Raw genomic sequence first — 23344 nt, 5'->3', positions numbered from 1 at the left:
TCCTCAGAATAAGCTAGCTAGACTAGTCAAAGAAATGAGCTAAGTTCAAACGAGAGACTCTGTCTCAAAAGAAGACAGAGAGCAATGGAGGAAGATGCCTAACAGAAACTTCTGGCCTCCACATATATGTGAGAACACTCACAAACCACACACATATACACAGGCAAAATAAGATCACCCATGTACACAACTAAAGGACTAGACTATACAGCCTAGTGTTAGATTTTACCCACAAATAACATTGCAAAGGAATTCTGACAATTTAGAATCTTTGACATTTGACAGGGTACAGAGAGAACAGGACTTCATAATGGGGAACAGCAAGAGAAAGGATCCATCCAGAAAAAACTAATTTAGTCGTAATAGCAAAACATGCCAAAAACTTCTCAAAAGTATGAGGCAGTCTTATGAAGAGGGGCAATGAGCAGTCATGGTGGTACATGCTTACAGTTGGAAAGCCAAGGGAGGACTGAGAGTGCAAGGTCGGCAAAATAACAGAGCCAGACTCTAGCTCAAGGAGAAGACAAGTGTGAGTCAGACCTCAATAAAAGGAAGTCTGTGAGAAAACTTGGTGTTGGTCTCTTTGGCCACGGTTCCTGTTATTCAAGACACTCACTCTTAACTCTGAAAGGCATTATTTACTGGAAAGAAATATAAGAGATCTCCCTAATTCTTGTAAGGCCAAGTAATGTGTCCCTAATCCCCACCCAAACAACAAAAAAAAGTATCTTACAAATTCTGAACCCCAACTTTGGAATATCCAAAGCCAGGGTCTAAAATTACAATGTACACGACTCTCAGAGGGCCTGGGAACAAACCATGCTGCCCAGCAGATTCACACTTGGCAGAGGATAGCAGCGGCAGTCAAGGAACCCAGTGCTTTGCTAAAAGTGATATCTTTACATCCAGTTCAGAAAGCCTTCATCCAGGCCAGGTCAGATGTCCTTCAGATGTCCTGATGTTAAGTCACATTTCCATGATACACTGGTTCACCAAAACCAATGAGTGATTCTGAGAAGTCTTGAAGGAAATTATGGCACCCATGGAGGAACCCAGAGTCAAGAAAGGCTTTCTCGGAGGGAGAGCTATTTAATCTTAGCAAGGGCAGCAGCTCTTCTTTCTGTGTTCTGGAACAAGGCACGGATTAAAGCTTTTACTTCGCTGGAAGAGAATGCAGTTGCCAGGGGTCCTTTTCCATCTGCCCACCTGCAAAACAAGACAAGTTCTATTTCCTATTAAGTCTCTGTAAAAGTCAGACTTTAAATTGTCTTACTTGATCCAAACACTCAAGAAATTAATTAAACCCTGGGAACCCCATTCTTTAGATATTACTGCTCATGACTGCAACTAGCAGAGCCAGAAAAAGAGACAGGGGAGAGATGGCTCAGTGGTTATGAGTAACGGCTGTTCTTCCAGAAGACCTGGGTTCCAGGGTTCAATTCCCAGTACCTACACAGCAACTCACAACAGTCTGTAACTCCGGTTCCCAGGGCCCTGATACCCTCTTCCGGTCTCTGTGGGCACCAGACACATATCTGGTGCACAGTGTACAGACATACATACACACAAAATTGTCATACACATAAAATAATTAAATAAAAAAAAGAGAGAAAACAAAAACTGAGCCACATATGGTGACTACTTGCAATTTAAGCATTTGGGAAGCTGGGGCAGGAGGATCTTTCGAAATTCAAGGCCAGTCTGGTGTATATAGTTAAGACCTGGAGTATACAGTAAGACCTGGAGTACGTAGTATACGCCCAGCTCTTTCATTTTTTCTAAACTTCAGTGACGGGCATCTAATCATTCTTAAAATGCATCATCCAGGTGTAAAAAGGATGCACTGATTAGAAACACCAGAACACCTGTAGTGCATGCCAAAACCACATGTTCTGGCCAGGCAGTGGGGACACATGCTTTTAATTCCAGCACTTGGGAGGCAGAGGCAGGTGGATCTCTGTGAGTTCGAGGCCAGCTAGTTCAGGATAGGCTCCAAAGCTACAGAGAAACCCTGTCTCAAAATTCCCCAAAACAAACAAAAGCATATTCTATCAAAACAGTATGAATGAAAAACTTTTGTTATGAAATGTGAAAATGGTCATGAGATCTGCCCTATGAAAGATTACTTAAAGGCCCCAGCTACTGCAATGAAACATGAAATTCCTGCCTGAATACTTCTATGTAACAGAGGTGCTAGAGATGTGACCCAATGATAGAAGGCTTGCCCAGCATGCACAAGACCCTGGATTCAATAACCTGCCTATCTGTGTGTGTCTCTCACGCATTCACACACATGGGGGGGTAACCGCCACTAATGGTCCTAGTCCTCTTTGTGACCATATATATGCTGCCACGGGAAACAGATACGCACCGGTCTCCAATTTCTTGCAAGTTAGCCTGCAGCATTATCATCAGTTCTTTGAAGGGCATCCATTTGGCCACATAGACTGGAACCTCTTCCTGATATTTCTTGTTCTTGTTTTCATCAGACAGAGGTGCAAACACTTGTGGCCCTTCATCCATCACTGTTTTGCACAGTGAATACAATCTATCGCCATCTTCAGTTGAGATGTCCTAGTTTAGCACAAAGGGAACGTAACAGAAAAGAACTGAGCCAAAGGGCAGGGCAGAGCAGATGTTTTCCAACCAATGAAGCACATCTCACTAGTCACTAGGTCCAGTCAGCTCTCTGAAAACCCTCCTGAAGTCAGCGTGAGATAAGCTGTGTGGCAGGCGATGGTCAGCAGTCCTGTGTGTGTGCACAGGAGCCTGTGTCCCCAGCACAACGTGCTACACACGGCCTGTTGCAAAGGACAGGGTGCTACAGCAAGGAAGGGTTTGATGGATCAAGACTTTGGAGGATCAGCTAGCCATGCCCAGGCAATTTTCCCCATAGGATCACACAGTCCACTCAACTGCACAGCATGCTGGCAAAGTGGGGCCTTCACAGACTGTTCACGTTGGTAAATTCAATTACTTAGTTCATCTGCAGAACAAATGACTTCAAGCTAAATGTCTTGGGACTACTGCCCAGTTTCCAATGTCCTCACTTCTAATTCGGATGCTAGATTGAGAAGTTGCACAACCCTACTTTCTTATCTAGGTATAGAAGAGATTAGCAAGTTCCCAGCAAAACAGAATTCAGACAAAACTGGAACCAACCAACCAAACTACAATAGCCTAAGTTAGACACTAACTGACCAATCACTTCTACCATTTGTGTCAATTAAAAATAAGACTGCAGTACCACTTTCTTAATAAGGTCACAGTGCAGGATAAGACTTGCATTTCAAGTCTGTATCAGCTCTTACCTCCAGAGCAGTGATTCTGCCAATCATCTCAGCAATCGCTGTGTTTAGCAAGGTCCCCATGGCCTTGCAATATATATTCACCGGCAGAACATCCTGCCACACAATTCCAAGTCTCTTTAGCTGGTGCAGTACCTGTCAGAAGAATGAAACTATTTACATGGAAGGAGATGGCTACAATTCACACTGTTCCAGATTTACACTTAACATTTTATGTGATAAATAAAACGGTGTAGAGGAGAGATATAAAAGTGAGGTAACTGGGACTCTATGGCTCTTGCATGTTTAACCTCCGGGACACCCCTGAGAGAAGAAAAGCAGACTCATCCTGATGGGAGCAACACAGTGAAGAGGTAAATCAGCAGAGGATGAGATAAACTACGTGTAGTATGGACGCAATGGAACACTGCTGAGCCTCGAGGGCCGGAGTCATGACATTTGTGAGAAAACATGCACAGCTGGAGATGATCACTGTAAGCCAATTCAGTCCATCTCAGAGGACCAGATCATGGCTTTGCTCACACAGACCCATAGAACGGTGTACATAGAAAGACATGAGAGAAGAGCAAGGGACTCAGCACTTGACAAGAAAGGTGAGAAAAAGGAAGGAAAGGGGTATGTGTTCTATTAATACTTGTATGCAAGTGTCCTTATAAAGCCCAGTCCACATAAGTGAATACACACCAGTGGAGGGAAGACTCACTTAACACAGCAGCAGAGAGAAAAGCCTACATTTAAAATCTGAGTCAATGGAAAGACACCCTCCACTTGTCTTGGTTGAACAGGAAGAAGGCCTTACCCAGAGCTGTGACACGTATCTAGACTTTCCAACAGAGAGCACAGGAATTGACTGAGCATCTTGCTAGGTGGGGTAAGGGGGCTCTAAGGATGGAGCACCACGGTCATTGCCTGTAACAGCCTCCTACCTGCCTCACGGCTTTGCTTGCTGCAGAATAATTCTCTTCGTCGTCCATGTTTGAAAAGCTCCTAGCACTTGATAATCTTTCCAGAAGTTCTCCTTTCTGTGCCCGCATTTGGGCCAAAAAACACTCTGTGCCTACAATGGGAAAATAAAAATCTGTAAACCTGTTGAATCACACATTACAAAACCAGGGTGGGAGAGCCTGACAGCTCCTCAATCTGTATGAAAACAACTGCATTTGAAAAAGCCACTAAATGTTTCTTTGTCAACTTCATATCTATATAAACTGATTCTGAATCCATTCAGCCACTCCCTCTGGTCCTGTCAAAGGTGACAGATAAACATTTCTCAACAGCTTGAAAAAAAAACCAGCTACTTAGTCGTGCAGTAGTGGTGCACGTCTTTAATCACAGCACTTGGGAGACAGAGACAGATGGATCCCTGTGAGTTTGAGGCCAGCCTGGTCTACAGAGCAAGTTCCAGGACACCTAGAGCTGTTATACGAGAATTTCTGTCTCAACCATCCCCACCCCAAAAAGAAACAACCCAGCTACCTACTGTTCCAGTGTCTACACCACTGATGGGGACACCTGCAGCTGAAAAGCTACTTGAACCATACAGATTCTCAACTCTTCTCTGGGTACCCTCATCGTAAATTTCAATTTACCCTACAATGGATTTCTCTGGACTTCTAATAATCACAGTCAAAACCAAGGAAGTCCTAAAGGGAGGGAGTTGCTTTGGGGTTTCCAAAAGAACAAGGACAGACACCAGTGAAGGTTGTCAACAACACAGACAGTGCTGTCACAGTACACATCGTATTATGTGGCTCTCTCCCGACACAAATGACATGAAGTCAATGCATACCAGCAATAAAGTCAGGATGCTAGCATACCACAGAATCATGGCATGAAAAAGTAATGCTTGCACAAAACTGAATCCATTTTACAGAATTAAATAAGTAGAAACATTAACACATTAGAAGACCTCCCACACTCTAACACATCTAACACGTCACTAACTCCTAACCTCCTCGGCTACTAAATTACAGAGATATTACACTATTAGGAATAAGTCACATCCCCCAAATGCGAGGCTTCAGTTACCAAGTCTCCTGAAGCCAGGCACAAGGTCCACAAAGGTAGTCGTGCCATCACAAAGAATGGGGGCAAGACGCAGTCTGAACTGATGGCCCAGGGTCAGCAAGTGGTGAGCAATATACATGCAGTTGTTATGGTGAATGGCAGCCAACTGGGGCAGCTTCTGAAGGTTCTCCCTAGGTCAAAAGGAAGGAAGGGCAGAAAAGGAAACCACCTGTTACTCAAGTCAAGCTTTCTGGAAAGTTGTCTCTCCTCTAAGGTGGCAGACCTTGGCTTTCACCACTGTCTACCTTGTAAATGCTGAACATAGCAAAACATGCAATCATTCTCATTCAGTCAGTTGTTCTAGCCAATGTGACCTTATCCAATACAACTGTCCCAGTGGTGGGCTGGAGAGAGGTCTCAACAACTAAGAGTGCCTGCTGCTTTTGCATAGGACCTGAGTTTGGTCCCCAGTATACAAGTCAGGTGGCCTAGTGGCCTAACAACCACCTGTAACTCTAGCTCAAGGGAATCTAACTTCTGGCCTCTGTAGGTATCTGCCCTCTCTCTCTCTCTCTCTCTCTCTCTCTCTCTCTCTCTCTCCCCTAAAAAAAAAAAAAGAAAAACCAAGAGAATAAACTGTGGATGTGTTGCTCTTAGCACGGGAAACACAGTAAACTTCATTCTAAGCAAGGGGAAATACAGGCTTTCTGAATTCCCACTTATTTATATAATGAAACACTGGAACTTTTCAAATTGACTACAGATCAGAAAGAATCACATGAGAAATCTGAAAATATAAAGATGTTTAGAGTTTATTTCAAATATTAAATCAAAACCTTTGAGAATAAAATCAGGCATTTTTACTTTTGGAAATCTCTGCAGAAGATTTTTTTAATCCCAGAATTGAAAAATTACTGCTTCAATTCTTCCACACAAATTATTCTCTAACTAGCTCAGAAAGAAACCCTATACAAACACCATTCAATTCACACCTTCTAGTTTGCTACCTGAATGCCGGCACAGGCCAGAGACCGGATGTCCCCATTCCAGGACAGGCCCCAGAACCATCTGTGGGTGCTGAAGTGGTAGCTCTGTTGGTAGGCTGCTTGCTATGCAAGCATGAGGACCAGAACCCATATAAAAAGGCTGGGCATGGTGTAGGGAGAAGGGAGGGGAGAGGAGGTTCAGGGAAAACACACACACAAACAAAGCAGGAGTCTTAGACCAACCCTAGGGGTGGGGCCTAGGCAAAGATATCTACTTGAGAAGTTTCATAAGTGGTTTTAAAACAATGCCACATCTGAGAGCAATAATTCTCAAAGTACAACCCCTGACAAGCAACATGAGCAGCATTTAGAAACCTGTTAAAGATCCAGGTATTAGCCGGGTGGCGGTGGCGCACACCTTCAATCCTAGCACTCAGGAGGCAGAGGCTGGTGAACTCTTTGAGTTCAAGATCCTGGTCTATAGAGCTAGTTCCAGGATAGCTAGGTCTCAAAAAAAACAAATGAATAAATAAAAATAAAATAATAATTTTAAAAAAAAGATCCAGGTCTTCCCATCCCCAAGCTACTGGACCACAGCCATGGGGTACAGAAACCTGCTTTGGAAGCTTCCATGTGGTTTGATGCATACGTAAAGTTCATGAAGTAATCTAACAGAGGTGCAAAGCCATACAAGGGAAAGGAGGCAAACCCACACAGTGGAAATACGTCTCAGAACTGCCAAGACAATCTCTGAACCCCTAAGAAAAGGCTGTCAGCTGAACCAACAGGTTTTACTCTTCCTTCATTTGGTCACATTTAAGGTGAGATATCTTAGTTTAAGATAATACATTAAGGGGCTGGAGAGATGGCTCAGCAGTTAGGAGCATTGCCTGCTCTTCCAAAGGTCCTGAGTTCAATTCCCAGCAACCACATGGTGGTTCACAACCATCTGTAATGAGGTCTGGTGCCCTCTTCTGGCCTTCAGGCATTCACGCAGACAGAATATTGTACACATAATAAATAAATAAAACTGGATTTAAAAAAAGATATTACATTTAAAAAATACAAACAAAAATCATCCAAACTTTTCAAAATCCAATCTTAAAAAAATGCTTCAAGCTGAGCATGGTGGCACATGCCTTTAATCCCAGCACTTGGGAGGCAAAGGCCAGCAAATTTCTGTAAGCTTGAGCCCACCCTGATCTATATAGCATGTTCCAGAACAGCCAGGGCGCACAGACCTTGTCTCAAATAACAAAACAAATACACAAACAAAAAACCCTCCAAAAATATACTATTTTTTTTCTTTGAAAGTAGATGGGCTGGAGAGATGGCTCAGCAGTTGAGTGTACAAACCATTCCTGCAGGACCCTAAGTTTGTTTCCCAGTACCCATATCCAGAAACTCACAACTACCTATAGCTCCATTTGAGATCTGACACCCTACGCTAGCCTTCAAGGGTAGGTTGTGAACACACAAACATAAATAAAAAATAAACTCAATCTCTAAAAAAGAGAGAGCAGAACCCTTAACTATGAAATAGTTTTGGTGACAAATTACTAAAAATATCTATAAGATCCATGCAGAAGTCAGGCAGTGGTGGTGTACACCTTTAATCCCAGCACTCAGGAGACAGAAACAGAGAATCTCTTGAGTTTGAAACCAGCCTGGTCTGCAAAATGAATTCCAGGACAGCCAGGGCTGTACAAAGAAAACTGGTCTTGAAAACAGAACAAAACAAACAAACAAAAGACAATATAAAACATTTCGTTTGAATAACGGAAAGAACTAGAGGCAGAGTTGAGCAACTTTTCAGATTAATATTAAAAGCAAACTTTTTTAAAAAAATATTTATTTACTTATTATGTATACAATATTCTGTCTTCATGGCCAGAAGAGGACACTAGACCTCATTACAGACGGTTGTGAGCCACCATGTGGTTGCTGGGAATTGAACTCAGGACCTTTGGAAGAGCAGGTGATGCTCTTACCACTGAGCCATCTCTCCAGCCCTAAAAGCAAACTTTTAAAGGCCAAGACATCGGGTTAATACAGCCCGATGCTGTGTTAACATTAGAAAGAGAACCTGACCATACTTCACACTAACAGGGCCTTCTCATGGAACAGTGTCTGCAAAGCTACAAACACCAAGCACACTCATTGAATGAGGACCTTTCTATTTCCTAACCAAGAAAAGTATGGTGGCTCAAAAAATGCCTAGGCATAAAAACTGGATAAAATTCTTCTGAGTTTTAAGTGTGTGCCACCCTCCTGCACGCAAGATCACTGTACACAGCACAGTGAATGTCTTTAGCCTTTAAGATCTTAGTGTGGCCGGGCGGTTGGTGGCGCACGCCTTTAATCCCAGCACTTGGGAGGCAGAGGCAGGCGGATCTCTGTGAGTTCGAGACCAGCCTGGTCTACAAGAGCTAGTTCCAGGACAGGCTCCAAAACCACAGAGAAACCCTGTCTCGAAAAACCAAAAAAAAAAAAAAAAAAAAAAAAAAAAAAAGATCTTAGTGTGGTGTACTTTTACTGCCAAGTGCAATCAATAGCTGCGGTTACACAGGTAGCGGTGTTAGCCTGACTTACCAGTTTAGACACGGAATACAGAGATGAAGTACTTACTTGTGGTATGTTGGCACCACATCATGGAACAAATGGAAGATGTTTCTCACTGAGTAGAAAAGCTGAACAGCGCTGGAAGGAAAACAAAAGTTCAAGAGAAATCATACAAACTGAAGCAGCTCTTCTGTTACTGACGACCAGCTGACAGAAACTACAGCTACAAAAAGCACAGGCTCTCGATGGAGACATACCCATCAGTATCTATAAACTGAGTCTCTTTCCCAAGACGCAGCTACCAATGACCTTCAGCAAGGAGCATTCAACCCAAAGCCTCTTTTCCATTCATCCATCTGTGCCCTGCCAGCACCCAAGTATCGTTCCAGTGACAAATGGAGCTAAGCCTTCAGCAAATGTCACCTGCAAAGGGCAAGGCACCAACACAGGCACTCACTGGGTTCTTTTAGAAGCAGACTGACTTTCCGCCTTTACCTTCCTCCTTCTTTCCCAATGCAAAGAGATGAACCAACATTTTTGAGAACCGCATCAAACCCTCAATCATTTTTGCCCTTTAAATCTGATCTTTAACCACCTAAAGATTACTATTAAAATGCATTTAAAAGGTGTGTGTGTGTGTGTGTGTGTGTGGCAGGAGGGGAACGGGGGACTTGAACTCAAAATGAACCTTAAAAAAGAAAATACATGGAGATGGAGAGATGGCTCTTTTAAAGCCCATTCTGGATGCCAAGCAACACCCCCACACACAGGGTTCTATTCCCAACATCCACATGGTGGCTCACAACACCAGGAGAGCCAATGTCTTTTTCTGACCTCTGTTGGCACCAGGCATAATTGTGTACATAGATATATATTCAGAGTAAGCATCCATACACATAAAATTTTTTAATTCATTTTTAAATAACTAGAATAGTTTTTTAAAAATCTGTTGCAAATGGAATGAATATAAGTATTCAGCATACCAAAACAGTGTCTGGCATCCATTCTCTTAAAAGAAAAATTTTAAATACTGCCATGCATCTCTAACTTCTGATTTGACATATTTGAAGAAAGTCATTCGAGGAAATAGTGACAATTATATTTACTTTGCCAAAAGATCACATTCATCCCTTACAAAGAAACAGGTCTTCTGCACAAGCCAGTGAATGGCTCAGCACTCTCACAGATCTAGTGAACCAAGTGTGATTCCCAGAGCCCATGAAAAGGTAGAAGAAAAATGATTGCACAAAATTGTCCTCTGACCTGCACATGTGTCCCACTGCATGACCAATTACAAGTGCGTGCACACATGCATGCACTCACACACACAAATAATAACAAAAATAAATATGCACTTTTCTTTCTACTTAAAATCAATACTAATACTGCAGTTAGACTGACTGAAGCCACAGCAGCACTAGGTAAACATGTTCTATCCAGAGCAATCTAAAAGAGTGTTTGTGCTGGGTGGTGGTGGTGCACACATTTAATCGCATCACTCAGGAGACAGAGAGAGCCAAGGTCAGCCTGGTATACGGAGCAAGTTTCAGAACAGCCAGAGCTGTTACACAGAGAAACCCTGTCTTGAACCACCACCCACCCCCAAAATGTGTTTGCACATGGAGATAACCCACAGCTCTGAGGATCCTATGACTAAGTCAAGCCCAAACTCAAACAGTTTTCTTTAAAGCCAAGTAAGAATAGCTAAATAGACTCATACTGAATGGACTTTTATAGGCCTGCTCTACAATCAACTGGCTAGCCTACCATTTTTACCTTAGGAGCTGCTTCAAAACAAAGATTCTGTCTGAGATGTGAACTAGAGCCTGAGGTACCCTGAATACAGTGTAGATCAAGAAAAGCCATCCTGAATGGGTGACGTCACATCTGTGGCATGTTCTAGTCCCAAAGAAGACCGGCCCTCCCTCCCGCAGCACACTGCCGTGTAGAGTGGAAAGGTGAAGTTTCCACCTGCACACCTGCTGTCACATGTGGTAGGACGACAATTATGCAGCAATAAGCATGTCAGTACTAAGGGAGTATTTTTCAAGGGAGTGTTCTAAGTCCTCTGCCTGCGCTTTCTTAAATGACATATGATCACAGAGAGCCAAAATTAAGCCAAAATTTAAATTCAAAACCAAAAAGTGAGCCAAAAATTAAAGCATGGCTTACTAAAGAGTGAAAATTTTTAATGCCAAATAAACCTAGATATCTACTGATTTGGGGTTTTTTTGTTTGCTTGTTTGTTTGTTTTCTTTTCTTTCTGTTTTGTTTTCTGTTTGCCTTTCTGGGTCTTGTTTATTTTCTTTGCCATAATAGGATTGTATTAGGTAACCCAGGCTGGCCCAGATCTTGCTTTGTAGGCCAGGATGGCCTTAAACTCCCAACCCTGCCTCAGCCTTCCAAGTGTTGGGTTAATGTCCATTAGCCAGCACACGCACCCAGCATCTGCTTTAACACACGTGCCCGTGTTACCATAAATGAATGACAGGGAACAATTTATCTGTGTTACCATTGATTGCTACTTGTTGTTGCCTCTAGTAGAGTCTGATAGGCAAGCTCCATCAATTTCTTCACAGACTCGCTGATGCGGCATGTGGGTAAAGAAAAGGAATGTGGGTCCAGGGAAGTTTCAGGCTCTAAGTTCCCAGGATCGCTGAACTGCAGTCTGCACACCTGTCCTTGCAGCCTGTTGTCCACATCAGAACTGGGTAAGTCTGGCACTGTTTCCTTAGAATCAGGGGCAATCTAAGATTCAAACACAGCAAATCAAATCAAAGAAACTGCAGTTTTCAGGAAAATGCAAACTCAAGCACACAGCAAAGGATAAAGGCACTCAAGATTTCCATGGTGATGAAGTTGTGGCCCTCCAGAATGACTGTAAGATCTGCAAGGAAGCAGCCTGATTTAAAGCTGTTTGATCATGACTGACAGCACATGGGAGGAAGTTAGCAATCTCATGTACTGTGGGACTCTTAATACTGATGGAAAAGCAGTATTAAGAGAATAACTGAGAAGACCTGCAAAACCCATTATTCTCAGCTGTCATAAAATTCCAGATTACCTCGGAATGTACTGATACCTGTGTGTTTCAAATGATTAACACTTTGTTGGAATAGACACAATGACGGGACTCTCCAAGGAAGATGAGGTACAGAGAAGAAAGGACCAAGAGTCCAGAGCCTGAGCTGGGTGTGGGTATCTTGAAGTCCAGCACTCAGAAAGCAGAGAAGACAATTCTTTGAGTTCAAGATCAGTCTGTTCTATAGAATGAGTTCTTTTTTCTTTCTGTCTTTTTTGTTTTGGTTTTTCAAGACAGAATCCCCCTGTGTTGTCCTGGATGTCCTGGAACTCACTTTATAGACCAGGCTGGCTTCAAACGCACAGAGATCCACTTGCCCCTGCCTCCCAAATGCTGGGATTAAAGGAGTGTGCCACCACTGCCAGGCTATACAATGAGTTCTACGCCAGCCAGGGTACACAGTGAGATCTTGCCAGAAAGGAAGGAAGGAAGGAAGGAAGGAAGGAAGGAAGGAAGGAAGGAAGGAAGGAAGGAAGGAAGGAAGGAAGGAGAAGGAGAAGGAGAAGGAGAAGGAGAAGGAGAAGGAGAAGGAGAAGGAGAAGGAGGAGAAGGAGAAGGAGAAAGAGAAAGAGAAAGAAGATGAAATGAAGTTCAGAACCCTCACTGCCATTTCAGGCAACTCAGAAAAATGGCTGGGAAAATCTATTAATAGACTGCCTTAGTCTATGTTCTAATAATGTTCAGAATGTTTCAGTAATGCTTTACATTTACCAAATGTTATTTTATTTATAGATATATAAAATGATATATAATTGTATCATTATATGTGTGTATATATATATGTATAATATAGACATACATATACGATATAAAACAAAATGGCCTGGAATTATTGGGAGTCAAACAGTAAACTGTTCTTCATGCAAATTAGTTCACTCTCATTGAAAGTTATTTATTTATACCTCTAAAAAGATATTTATTTTGTTTTTGTGTATGTACACGCACACACATGGGCATGCATGAGCGTGCAGGTGCCCATGGAAGCAAGAAGTGAACATTCCACAACAGGTCACACTCTTTACACACAATACAGTCTATCTAAGCACATATCAGGTAATGAAGATGAGAATAATCTGCTTTTTAATTTCAACAACAGCAATCCACGACGTTTATACAGACTTTCTCGGTTGATACCGCTGCTTTCAAGGACATATTTTATCTGGAGTTCACAATAGTCAAAGAAAAGGGAGATCGTAGGAGCACTTGAAAGAGGCCCAGGAGTTCAGCAACTGCCACTCCTTTCTACTTCATCGCGTGTGTCTCAAACTTAAGCCACTTTACATAAACAACACAGTAAACCCCAAGTACCTTCACAGTGTTGTGAATTTCAGAGGTCATCAGGTTCCTAGCTGCCACAATCACATCCTGGCACTTCTTATTAGCAAAATGAGAGTTGATGTTCCGAGCGTATTTCAGCAAGTCAGTAGTGTCACCTTTTAAAAATCTCATCTCCTTTAGGTACTTCTCAAATTCTTCGGTAGACTGGATAATCTGACAGAAACAATAGGAGACAAAGAAAAGAATTATATACAGTTAGTCCTCAGTATGTTAAGGAAATTAATTCCAGAACACCCCTCAGAAATTACAATCCAAGGATCATCGAGTCCTTTGTATAAAATGGCACTGTTCACATACAACCTATGTACACCCTCCTATACATATAAATCATCTCTCCATTATAGTACTTCAAAGAGTATATATGCTATGTAAATAGACTCTATAGTCTACTGTTTCAGGAAAATGACAAGAATCATCTTAAATTATCTAATAAAGAAGCAAATTTTTCCCCAAATATAGTCAACAGTCAGGCTAAACCTACAGATACAAATCTATAAAAGGATCAACATGTACATACATTTCAATACCAAAACTTTAAACCCACTATATTGGACAAGTCATCAATTACTTGGTTTAAAAAATATACATTCTGGGAAATGAAGAGATGGCTCAGCAGTTGAAAGAACTTGCTCTTACAGAAGACTGTGGTTCAGTTCCCAGCACTTACCTGGTAGCTCCCAACCACCTATAATTCTAGTTTCAGAGGATCTGATGCCCCTTCCTGATCTCCACAGGTACAGGGCACATGGCACACACACATACACTCAAGGAAAACCCTGACACATAAAGAATTAAAATTAAAAATAAATTTTAATTATACATTCTTCCAAACCTAGATTCATTTGGGAAGAAATTTTCAATAGAACTGTTAAGACTGAAAAGGTGCCAAGATCTTATAAACAGGGCTGGAGAGATGGCTCAGTGGTTAAGAGCACTGACTGCTCTTCCAAAGGTCCTGAGTTCAATTCCCAGCAACCACATGGTGGCTCACAACCATCTGTAATGAGATCTGGTGCCCTGCAGGCATACACACAGACAGAATATTGTATACATAATAAATAAATAAATATTTAAAAAAAAAATAGAAGATCTTATAAACACCCTTATCTTAGCATTCAAGCAAGCACTAAAAAGGGGGTTAAAGGTGCTACACAATAGCTTTTTTTTTTAGAATTTATTTTTTAATATTTATTTATTTATTATGTATACAATATTCTGTCTCTGTGTATGCCTGCAGGCCAGAAGAGGGCACAAGGCCCCATAACAGATGGTTGTGAGCCACCATGTGGTTGCTGGGAATTGAACTCAGGACCTTTGGAAGAGCAGGCAATGCTCTTAACCTCTGAGCCATCTCCCCAGCCCCACAATAGCTTTTACAGCTGATATAAGTATCAAATTTAAAAAAGGTAATTATAAGAAAGCATACTTTCTTAATCAAAAAGGCATAACAGAAATGAAAATATGTAGAATTTGATTTTTTCTAGTCTATATTAATAGTTTTCTTAAGAGCATACTTTAAGCCAGGAGGTGGCGCATACCTCTAATCCCAACATTCAGGAGGCAGAGGCAAGAGGGAGGGAGGAGGGAGGAAGAAAGGAAGAAAAAAAGGAGTATAGCTTAAGAACAAAAGATCGACAAAACACGACAGTGGTAGCGCTCAGTCCTGACTGAAAGCCCATATCTCCCACTCTTTACCTCCTCGTACTGCTGTAGCTTGCTGCTATTTGTGGGGATCGAATAAACCAAGCAGTTTCTGATGAGGCACTCAGACAGGTCCTCCCAGATCACATCACCAAGCATCTCAGCCAACATGATCTCAGGGACTTTTCCACTTTCAAGGTCAGGGTCAAGAGGCAAATCTGAATTCAAAAGAAAGGGTTTTAGACAAACTATTCACAATCCCAACAAATTATTAAGTTCCTGAGTTTTCTAAGATGATTAAGTTTTAAGATGGTAGGTAGAGCAAGTTCCAGGACAGTCAGAGCTACACAGAGAAAGCCAAATAAAACAGAAAGATGGTGAGAGAGAAAACAGTGCAGACAACTCTACAGCTACCTCAACAGGTTGCCCTTGACAACGCAAAACATAAACTCGTAATTGCTTTACGTTCCTGCTCACTGCAGCACTCCCGTACTCTAAAACAGTATGTGTCATGCTGTCTACACTAGAGTCATCTGCCCATAAGTCGTTAAGCTGATTATATAACAATATGCCAAGTCCTCCTCATTTATTTGCACTAGACTAAAGGGAATTTTCCCATGGAAATAAGTACAATAGTACCTGCTCATTTCTCCTATAATTAAAGCAAGAGTCCAGCAGAAGTACATCCTGGACTCCAGCTAAAATACCATTAAGACATGGGATCTGAGATGCCACTAATGACCCAACTTGCTAAGAGAGAACAAAGAAGAAATGTCAAGTAGGCAAGAAGGAAGAAAGGATCTACCATGCTTCCCCTTCACTGGGACATATCAGCACTTTTGCCATAAGAGTATACTTGCAAAAGCAGTATGCACATTTTCAGATTATAAAAGACCACACTGGGGTACACACCTAGAAGCTGTTTCTGGAGCACTTCCAGGACCAACCGGATCTTTGCAAAAGCTTCAGGTGGTGACGGATGCTCCGAGTCTGTCGTCAGAGACTGAAAGCGAATGGTAACTGAATTCGGCTGCTTTTCAATCACAGCATGGAGTGATGGGAAAGTCACCAGAGGCTTAAGCATATACTTCAGCAGCATCTGACCTGAAATCGTTACCATGGGGACACTCATCAACAACCACTACAAAATAGGAAATGCAAATACACTACTCATACATGAAGTTCCCAAAAAGAAATAAAGAATAAGACATTGTCTCAAAAAAAAAAAAAAAAAAATAGAAATTTAAATATCAGGGGCTGAAAAGATGGCTCAGTAGTTAAAGAGAATTTCTTGTTCTTGCAAGGACCAGGCTTGATTATCAGCATCCACAAGGTGATTCAAAACCATGACTCCAGTAGCAGCAGATCTTGCTCTCTTCTGACCTCCACAGGCACCAGGATAGCCATGATGCATATATATATACAAGCAAAACCTCATATATATAAAATAAAAAAATTAAATCCAAAAATAAAATTTGTTTAAAAACCATCACTAAAGGAAATTTCTAAAGAGTAAATGTGCCAAAATTATATATCATGAGGACTAGAGTGATGGCTCAAGAGTTAAGAGCACTGGCTGTTTCTTGCAAAGTACCCAGGTTCAGTTCCCAGCTCCCACATGGCAAATGGCAACTGGCTATAACTCCGATTCTTGGGGAATCTAACACCTTCCATGGAGACCATACACACACACACAGAGTACCCAAATAAATAGACAAACTAGTCATACACATAAAATAAAAATAAGTAGCCGGGCTGTGGTGGCGCACGCCTTTAATCCCAGCACTTGGGAGGCAGAGGCAGGCAGATCTCTGTAAGTTCGAGACCAGCCTGGTCTACAAGAGCTAGTTCCAGGACAGACTCCAAAACCACAGAGAAACCCTGTCTCAAAAACCAAAAAAAAAAAAAAAAGTAAATCTTACAAAAAAATATACCTATAAAATTACATATTACACGTTTTCTCTGAGAATATTTCCCACCCGTAGACTTTGAAGTTATTAAAAAATAAAGTTGTAAAAATTAAGGACTAGTTTTTAAAAAGGACCCATTCATTACTAAAAAAGATATTTATGGCCATGCCCTTTGATGCAGGTTCTCAACCTGTGGGTCGTAAACCCTTTGAGGGTCACAGATCAGATATTTACATTATGATTCATAACAGTAGTAAAATTGGTTATGAAGTAGCAACGAAATATTTGTACGGTTAGGGTCACCACAACATGAGGAGCCGTATTAAAGGGTCACAGCACCAGGAAGCTGAGAGCAGCTGCTCTGATGGACTGTAAAGGCGAACCTTCACGAGTCATCGCCTTAGACGTCCCTCCTCTCTTCGGCCATCCCTTTCTCATCCCCTTCTGAAATTTAATGTCAGCGAAGCAAATCACTTACCAAATGATCTCAGCTTGGTGGGTAATTCTCCAAGAATGGAAAACGCCAGGAGGACAGAACTGATGGGTGGCAGAGGGGCCACCTCCTCCTTCTGGGGTTGTTCCATGCAGAAATGAAGTTCTGTTTGCAGGCAAAACTCTAAGTTGCTGGTGTCTAAGAAAAGGAAGAGAATATCAGCTGTCTCCCAATGCAAGGTGACCATCTCCTCATAGCACTTCATCTGCTGAGATTCCTAAGTTCCATCACAACATTCTCACATTCGATTAAGTATGATGCACATGGCCTATACACTGCTTTCAAAAAATCAGATAAGTGCAACAACGATGATACACCAGTGAGAGATGCTACCTAAATGTGTGCAGAATGACAAAAAGCAAGGACTGCAAAGTGAGCCCTGGTTCCCAGACCTCCTTCACATACCAGTGCCACCAAACCAGCTTAACAGGTCTAATAACCAGTGTGTTACTAGCAAGAGTTCAACACGCCTGCCAGCTTCACTTCATTTCCTGTATGATTTCTTTCAAAATACCAGATAATATGTAAAAATAAGTGGGGGCAAAGTGGATATAGGAAAGAGAGCAGGAGTTTCTGGGATTTACTTTTAAATACTCTAAACTTCAATATCTAACAGATAAAATGTATGTCCCTTACAAACACCTTCCTAGGTTTCATTCTAAGACAAATAATTACATGAGTCACCGTTGGGAATGAGAGACGACAGAGAAGTGGATGAAGAGTGACTATGACCAAAATCTACTAACTACATTATGAAAACATCATCGCGAAGTCTATTATTATGTACAATATATTCTATTACTATACATGATATATACTAATCAAAAAATGAAAAAGAAAAACCTGTGAAAAGGGAGATCACACTAAAAGGTGGGTTGGAAGATTAATAAATGAAATTCAGAAAAACTAATAGACTAATGTGTTAGTACATGAAAGAGTCTTGTTTTTAAATACCAAATATTTAGGGTGTATTCACAGGCCAAAGTGGTTCAGGCAGATTAAGCAAAGCAGTCCACCTGAGGTCAGCAGCACCTTTTGACAGAGGGAACTTCCACACAATCAGCTTCTGCCACTCTTCTCCCAGGTGGTAAAGGATGTTCTGCTTCTGGACGGTGAGCTCCATGCTAAGAGACTTCAACAGTTTTAAGTCAAAGCACTTTCTGGATTTTAATAACTTCAAGCATTCCTGTGCCTGGAAGTAAAATGCAATCACTGTTAAACATTTCCTCTAGATTCACAAAAAAATTAGAAGCCACCTGTTGAATGACAAAGACTAAAAGGACACAAACATAACAATAGCAAGGATAGCACTAACGGCTCAGACTCAAAGAGTGTGTGTACCTCCTCCAGGTGCTGAGCAGCAGGGATGTACTTCTTCTCTGCTAGTGCACTATTATACTCTTCAATAGCAGACGAAAACTGAAAGAGATAACTTCAGATTAGCAGGCATTTTCATTGCCGTGTTTTACTGTTTTAAATGTCTGCTTGTAGAATGGGAAAATACCATTTTGTCAGGGAATATCAACCAATTAGAAGAAAAGGCAGCCTCCTCACCAGCCAAGCATTGAAATTCCAGCTGAGTTTACTTACCTCTTGCAGTTGTTTGAGCAAATCTAGCACAAGAGAGTCTCTCTCCAGCTGCTGCTTCAAGTTTGTAAATTCAGCAGTCGATATATGAAGATCCCGACGGACCTAATTTATACAGCAAAAGTGTAAGTTTTTTTAAGCAATACCACATCAAAAGAATAAGACATTTGTAACTTATCACTAAGCTTTAGTAACAGTGTAATTCACACTGAAACTTAAACAACTGAAGGTGACTAGGAGGGACTGTAAGGGTCCACTGAGTTCAAAGCCTTACCCTATACAAGAACACCCATGCTCAGGTTTACGAGATGGTTCAATAGGTAAAGCTTTTTGCCACCAACCCTGATGACTTGAGTTTGAATAGCAAGCATATAACAAAAAACAAACAAAAATCAATAAAGACAGGGCCTTACAATATAGCCCTGGCTAGCCTAAAATTCACTATGTAGACCAGACTGATCTCGAACTCACAGAGATGTGCCTAGCCCTGCTTCATTACCTTCTTTTAACATAAGCAGTTTCTTTCAGAACTTTCAGTACAGAGTTCATCCACTTAGATTACTAGAAAGGCATCCCCACTGACAAGTAATTTTCTTTTCTAAATATTGAGGCAGAATCCACTTCTCGTTCTATTCCACTCTTTCAGAGCATCATTACCTTTCTCTCTTCTGTGTTTTAATTTCTCCCTACCTCATTCTTCATTCATTCATGAAACAAGTAACTGACCATCTATGCTACATAGAAAGCTCCTCCCACCAGAGTTGAGTATGTTGAATTTTCCCACCTTTGGAAAAAATTTCCTCCACTTGAACAACCACCCTGTTTCTCAGCAGTTACCTTCTTCCTCTCCTCCTTCTCACGAATATGCTTTTTCTAACTGACACATATACTCAGTTCCTCATCTCAGTCACTCTACAGCTCAATGTAACGAAGGTTTTAAGTTCCGCTTATCAATATCGTCCTTGTCAAAAACACCAATTTTCAACAGGCAGGTGTATGTGCAGGTGCGTGTATATGTGTGTGTGTGCGCGCGCGCACCTTTAACTTCAGTACTTGGGAGGCGATAGAGACATTGACTCAAAAAGCACCAATTTTTTTACTGCTCAACCCAAAGCCTATTTATTTCAAGCTAACATACTCCAACTTTCCTTCCTCTTTCCTCCCCCTTGTTCCATGAGCCATTCTCTACTGATCTTCCTTAGTTCTCTGAAACATCTGGCTATGTCTGGAGACATTTTTTGACTGCCACACCAAAAGAGGGCTGCCATCTAGTGAACAGAAGCCACGGACATGAATTATATCTTATACAGTGTTTTATACATTGTGCACGACAGAATTACTCAGCCCATATATCTAGAGATAAGGGTCTAGATTTGTTTCAGTAACCAAGCAGTTTGTGCCTCAGTGACCCTTCGCTCCTAAAGTATACCACTCTCCATAAAGCTATGAAGCACTACGTCATAGGGTACTGCGGTACAGGAGCCCTCTGCAAGCTCACGAGAAGCAGAATAGCTGTGGTGAGCAATGCAAGCCAGCTTTATAGAAGGCCAAATTCTAGAAAAAATGTCTGACACTTGAACGCCTTAAGGCCAGCTGCAGCCCTAAGAGAGTGCTATTAAAAGATGAAAGAGTGCTTGCGCATAGCGACACAAGCCTCTAGGCTCTAATCTTAGCTTCTGGGGAAGAGGAAGCTGCAGCAATGCAAGTGCAAGGCCAGCCTGGGCTACATAGTGAGCTCCAGGCCAGCCTGAGTTGCACAGAAAGACCCTGTCTAGACAAGAGAGAGAGAAACAAACATTCCAATTAGGAAAAGTCCAAATGATCTCATTCTAACCATTATCTGTTCTCATTTTCTTATGAAAACAAGTCCTCTGATTTTAATTTAAAAATCCACTCAAATATAAGATATTATTACCCTCACTAAAAAAAAAGTACCATAAGAGAAAGTACATATGAATGCTTAAGTTTGAATGTTAAGTTTAGAATTGAAGTCACCCTACAATGATTTGATTCAACCTCTATTTACCAACAAGGAAAGCCAGGCCCTGAAATGCTCCACAGAATAGCCTCAGAAATCCGTAAGCTAAAACAATGCCTCCCCAAGAAACCGAATTTACCCAACACAACAATCTATTCTTACCTCATTATCTATCCTGGACTTGAGCTGGTCGATGTCATCAGAGAGCTTATCTACCTGGGTAACCAGGTTCTGTGCACTCTGCATGGTAGGCAGGAATTCACTGTACTTCTTGCTGATCAGATTGCACACCTCCCCCTATAATACAAGTACAACAATGAAATGAATCAGGAACTTCCTGAAAACATACAGCATCTCCCAATGTTAGATGTTTATCTAGTTACCCATAGCTTTCCCTCCATGCAATGGGTTTCCTTCAAAACCATTTCATTCATTTTCAAGGGTCCCAGACATTATTAATATGTAGGAAGACAACAATTTCCCAACCCCAACAATGCCCAAGATTTCTACAGACTCTAGAAATGAGAATGACAGACAAAAGTTTCACAATGAACTGGATCCGTGTCCAAAAATTTGAATCATCTACCTAAACACATAAATCCATAAACTGTATACCTTAATTTACTAATTTCTATCTTCTGAGTTACAAAACTTTAAGACCTAATCTTAAAGCTCTTCAGATGATTAGAAGGACTGGGGAGATGGTTCAGATGGTAAAAGTGCTTGCCACCAAACCTGATTACCAGAGTTCAATTCCACACGGTAGAAGGAGAAAACTGACTCCCAAAAGGTGTCCTCTGACCTCCAGACACGCACCACAGCACACATACAACCAAACATGCATATAAATAAAAAAAAATTTTTGAAAGGAATGAGTTGCCTCATTCAAAACAACTCAATACCTTCTTGAACACTTGACACTGAGTAAATTACACTTGCCCATAAACTAACTCCTTCTAGGAAGAAAAGATACTATCTTCCAAACTGACCAAAATACAGAGCTGAAAAGTAATACTCCAGCAGAGTTAGAAAGTATTCCAGCACAATGAGAAAGACTATCTCTCAAGACAAAAAAAGTAATCAGCCGTTTGTTTTATGCAGGAAGCTACATTTGACATAGAATATTATATATATACACATATACATATATATGGTAGAAATATATTGAAAGTTTTGGGGTTTTTTGTTTTTTTGTTTTTTTTTTTTTTTTTTTGGTTTTCCGAGACAGGCTTTCTCTGTGGTTTTGGAGCCTGTCCTGGAACTAGCTCTTGTAGACCAGGCTGGTCTCGAATTCACAGAGATCCGCCTGCCTCTGCCTCCTGAGTGTTGGGATTAAAGGCGTGCGCCACCGCCCGGCATTGAAAGTTATTTTTAAAAAGATGGAGAAATGGCCAAATATAGGAGCTGGGGGAGGAGGGAATATGCTTCTTTGAGGCATAGAAAGTAGTTCTCAGTTGACTGAAGATTCAAGTTTATGTATGAAACTAATAGAAAAAAATAGGCTGGAGCAATGCTCTCTTCCTAGGTCATTAAAAAGTCATAAAAAAAAAAAAAACTTAAGCCACATTATAGAGATGCCACTGACATGAATACATAAAATTAAGAAAGCCATTTTTGTGTCATCAGCTGTTAGGAAGCTTGCTCCCTGATGTTCAGACTTACTCAGGTGCACGTCATTGTAAATGAAAGCCACCGAAGATGTGGCTTGCCAGGTAACACTAATACGAAGTGAAGCTGTGGCTGTGTGCCGCAAATCCATGCAGCCTAAGATATGGTCACCAGTAGCACTCAGCATGCCTCAAGTTCCGTGCGTGAATTAAAACTTAGAAACATATTCAACCGGTTAAAAGAAAATCCGAGGATAATGCCGCAATTTTCCTAGATGGGCAGCCAGAGATAGGGTGGCTGTCCTGGCCTCTCTTCCAACCCTCTCTGGACATCCGGGCTTCCAGTCCCACCTCCGGCGCCGCTGGTTTCTTCAGCCTTTTCCATTCCAGCTCACTCTTGCTCAACTTAGCACGACTTCCCACCAATGCACAGCCATGGCCCCTTCCTCCTCGCAGTCCCAGGCCTTGGTGACCGCTCTCCAAGGAATTCTCCACACTTCCCTCGCCTTCGACTCAGGGCTCTCCCCGGCAGCTCCGCACCCAGCTGCAGCCGGTCGCCGGCGGCCCGCCCTCACCTTGATCTCCTCCACCCGCCGGGTCAGGCGGCTGATCCGGGTGCCGAGATCCTCCTTCTCCAGGCTCCCCGAGTGAGTCAGGACTTCAGTCACGAAAGAAGCCATCGCCACGAAACGTACCCACACCGACCAGGTCACTCCAGCTGCCAGCGCCGCAACTCGCGTCCCGCCCGCGGCCTCACCCGCGTGGCCTGCCGGGAAACTGAGTCCTGTGGGGGCCCGCGCTCTTGCACAGACGGGAGGCACACTACAGTTCCCAGCAGGCCTCGC

The 23344-nt window shown here is 41.9% G+C and overlaps 1 protein-coding gene across 2 annotated transcripts; it reads right to left on the bottom strand.

Moving 5' to 3' along the window:
• Nucleotides 1-312: 312 nt before the first annotated feature.
• On the bottom strand, nt 313-23253 carry Zw10 (zw10 kinetochore protein). Of its 2 annotated transcripts, none has more exons than XM_057767540.1 (16): nt 23075-23253; nt 21055-21189; nt 18918-19019; nt 18669-18746; nt 18360-18519; nt 17313-17465; nt 15837-16028; nt 14979-15142; nt 13254-13436; nt 11376-11611; nt 8930-9001; nt 5337-5506; nt 4235-4365; nt 3312-3443; nt 2372-2574; nt 313-1206 (listed from the first exon to the last, which is right to left on the bottom strand). In XM_057767540.1, the coding sequence occupies exons 1-16, from the start codon at nt 23177-23179 to the stop codon at nt 1086-1088; spliced, it is 2337 nt and encodes a 778-aa protein (XP_057623523.1). In that variant the 5' UTR covers nt 23180-23253; the 3' UTR covers nt 313-1085. The 2 variants fall into 2 exon arrangements, with proteins under 2 accessions (XP_057623523.1, XP_057623524.1); XM_057767541.1 differs by lacking the exon at nt 23075-23253 and adding an exon at nt 22555-22653.
• Between the last annotated feature and the right edge of the window lie 91 nt (nt 23254-23344).

Source organism: Chionomys nivalis, chromosome 4 (assembly GCF_950005125.1).
Source record: "Chionomys nivalis chromosome 4, mChiNiv1.1, whole genome shotgun sequence".
NCBI classification, from domain to species: Eukaryota; Metazoa; Chordata; class Mammalia; order Rodentia; family Cricetidae; genus Chionomys; species Chionomys nivalis.
This window is presented reverse-complemented; position numbering and strand designations above follow the sequence as displayed.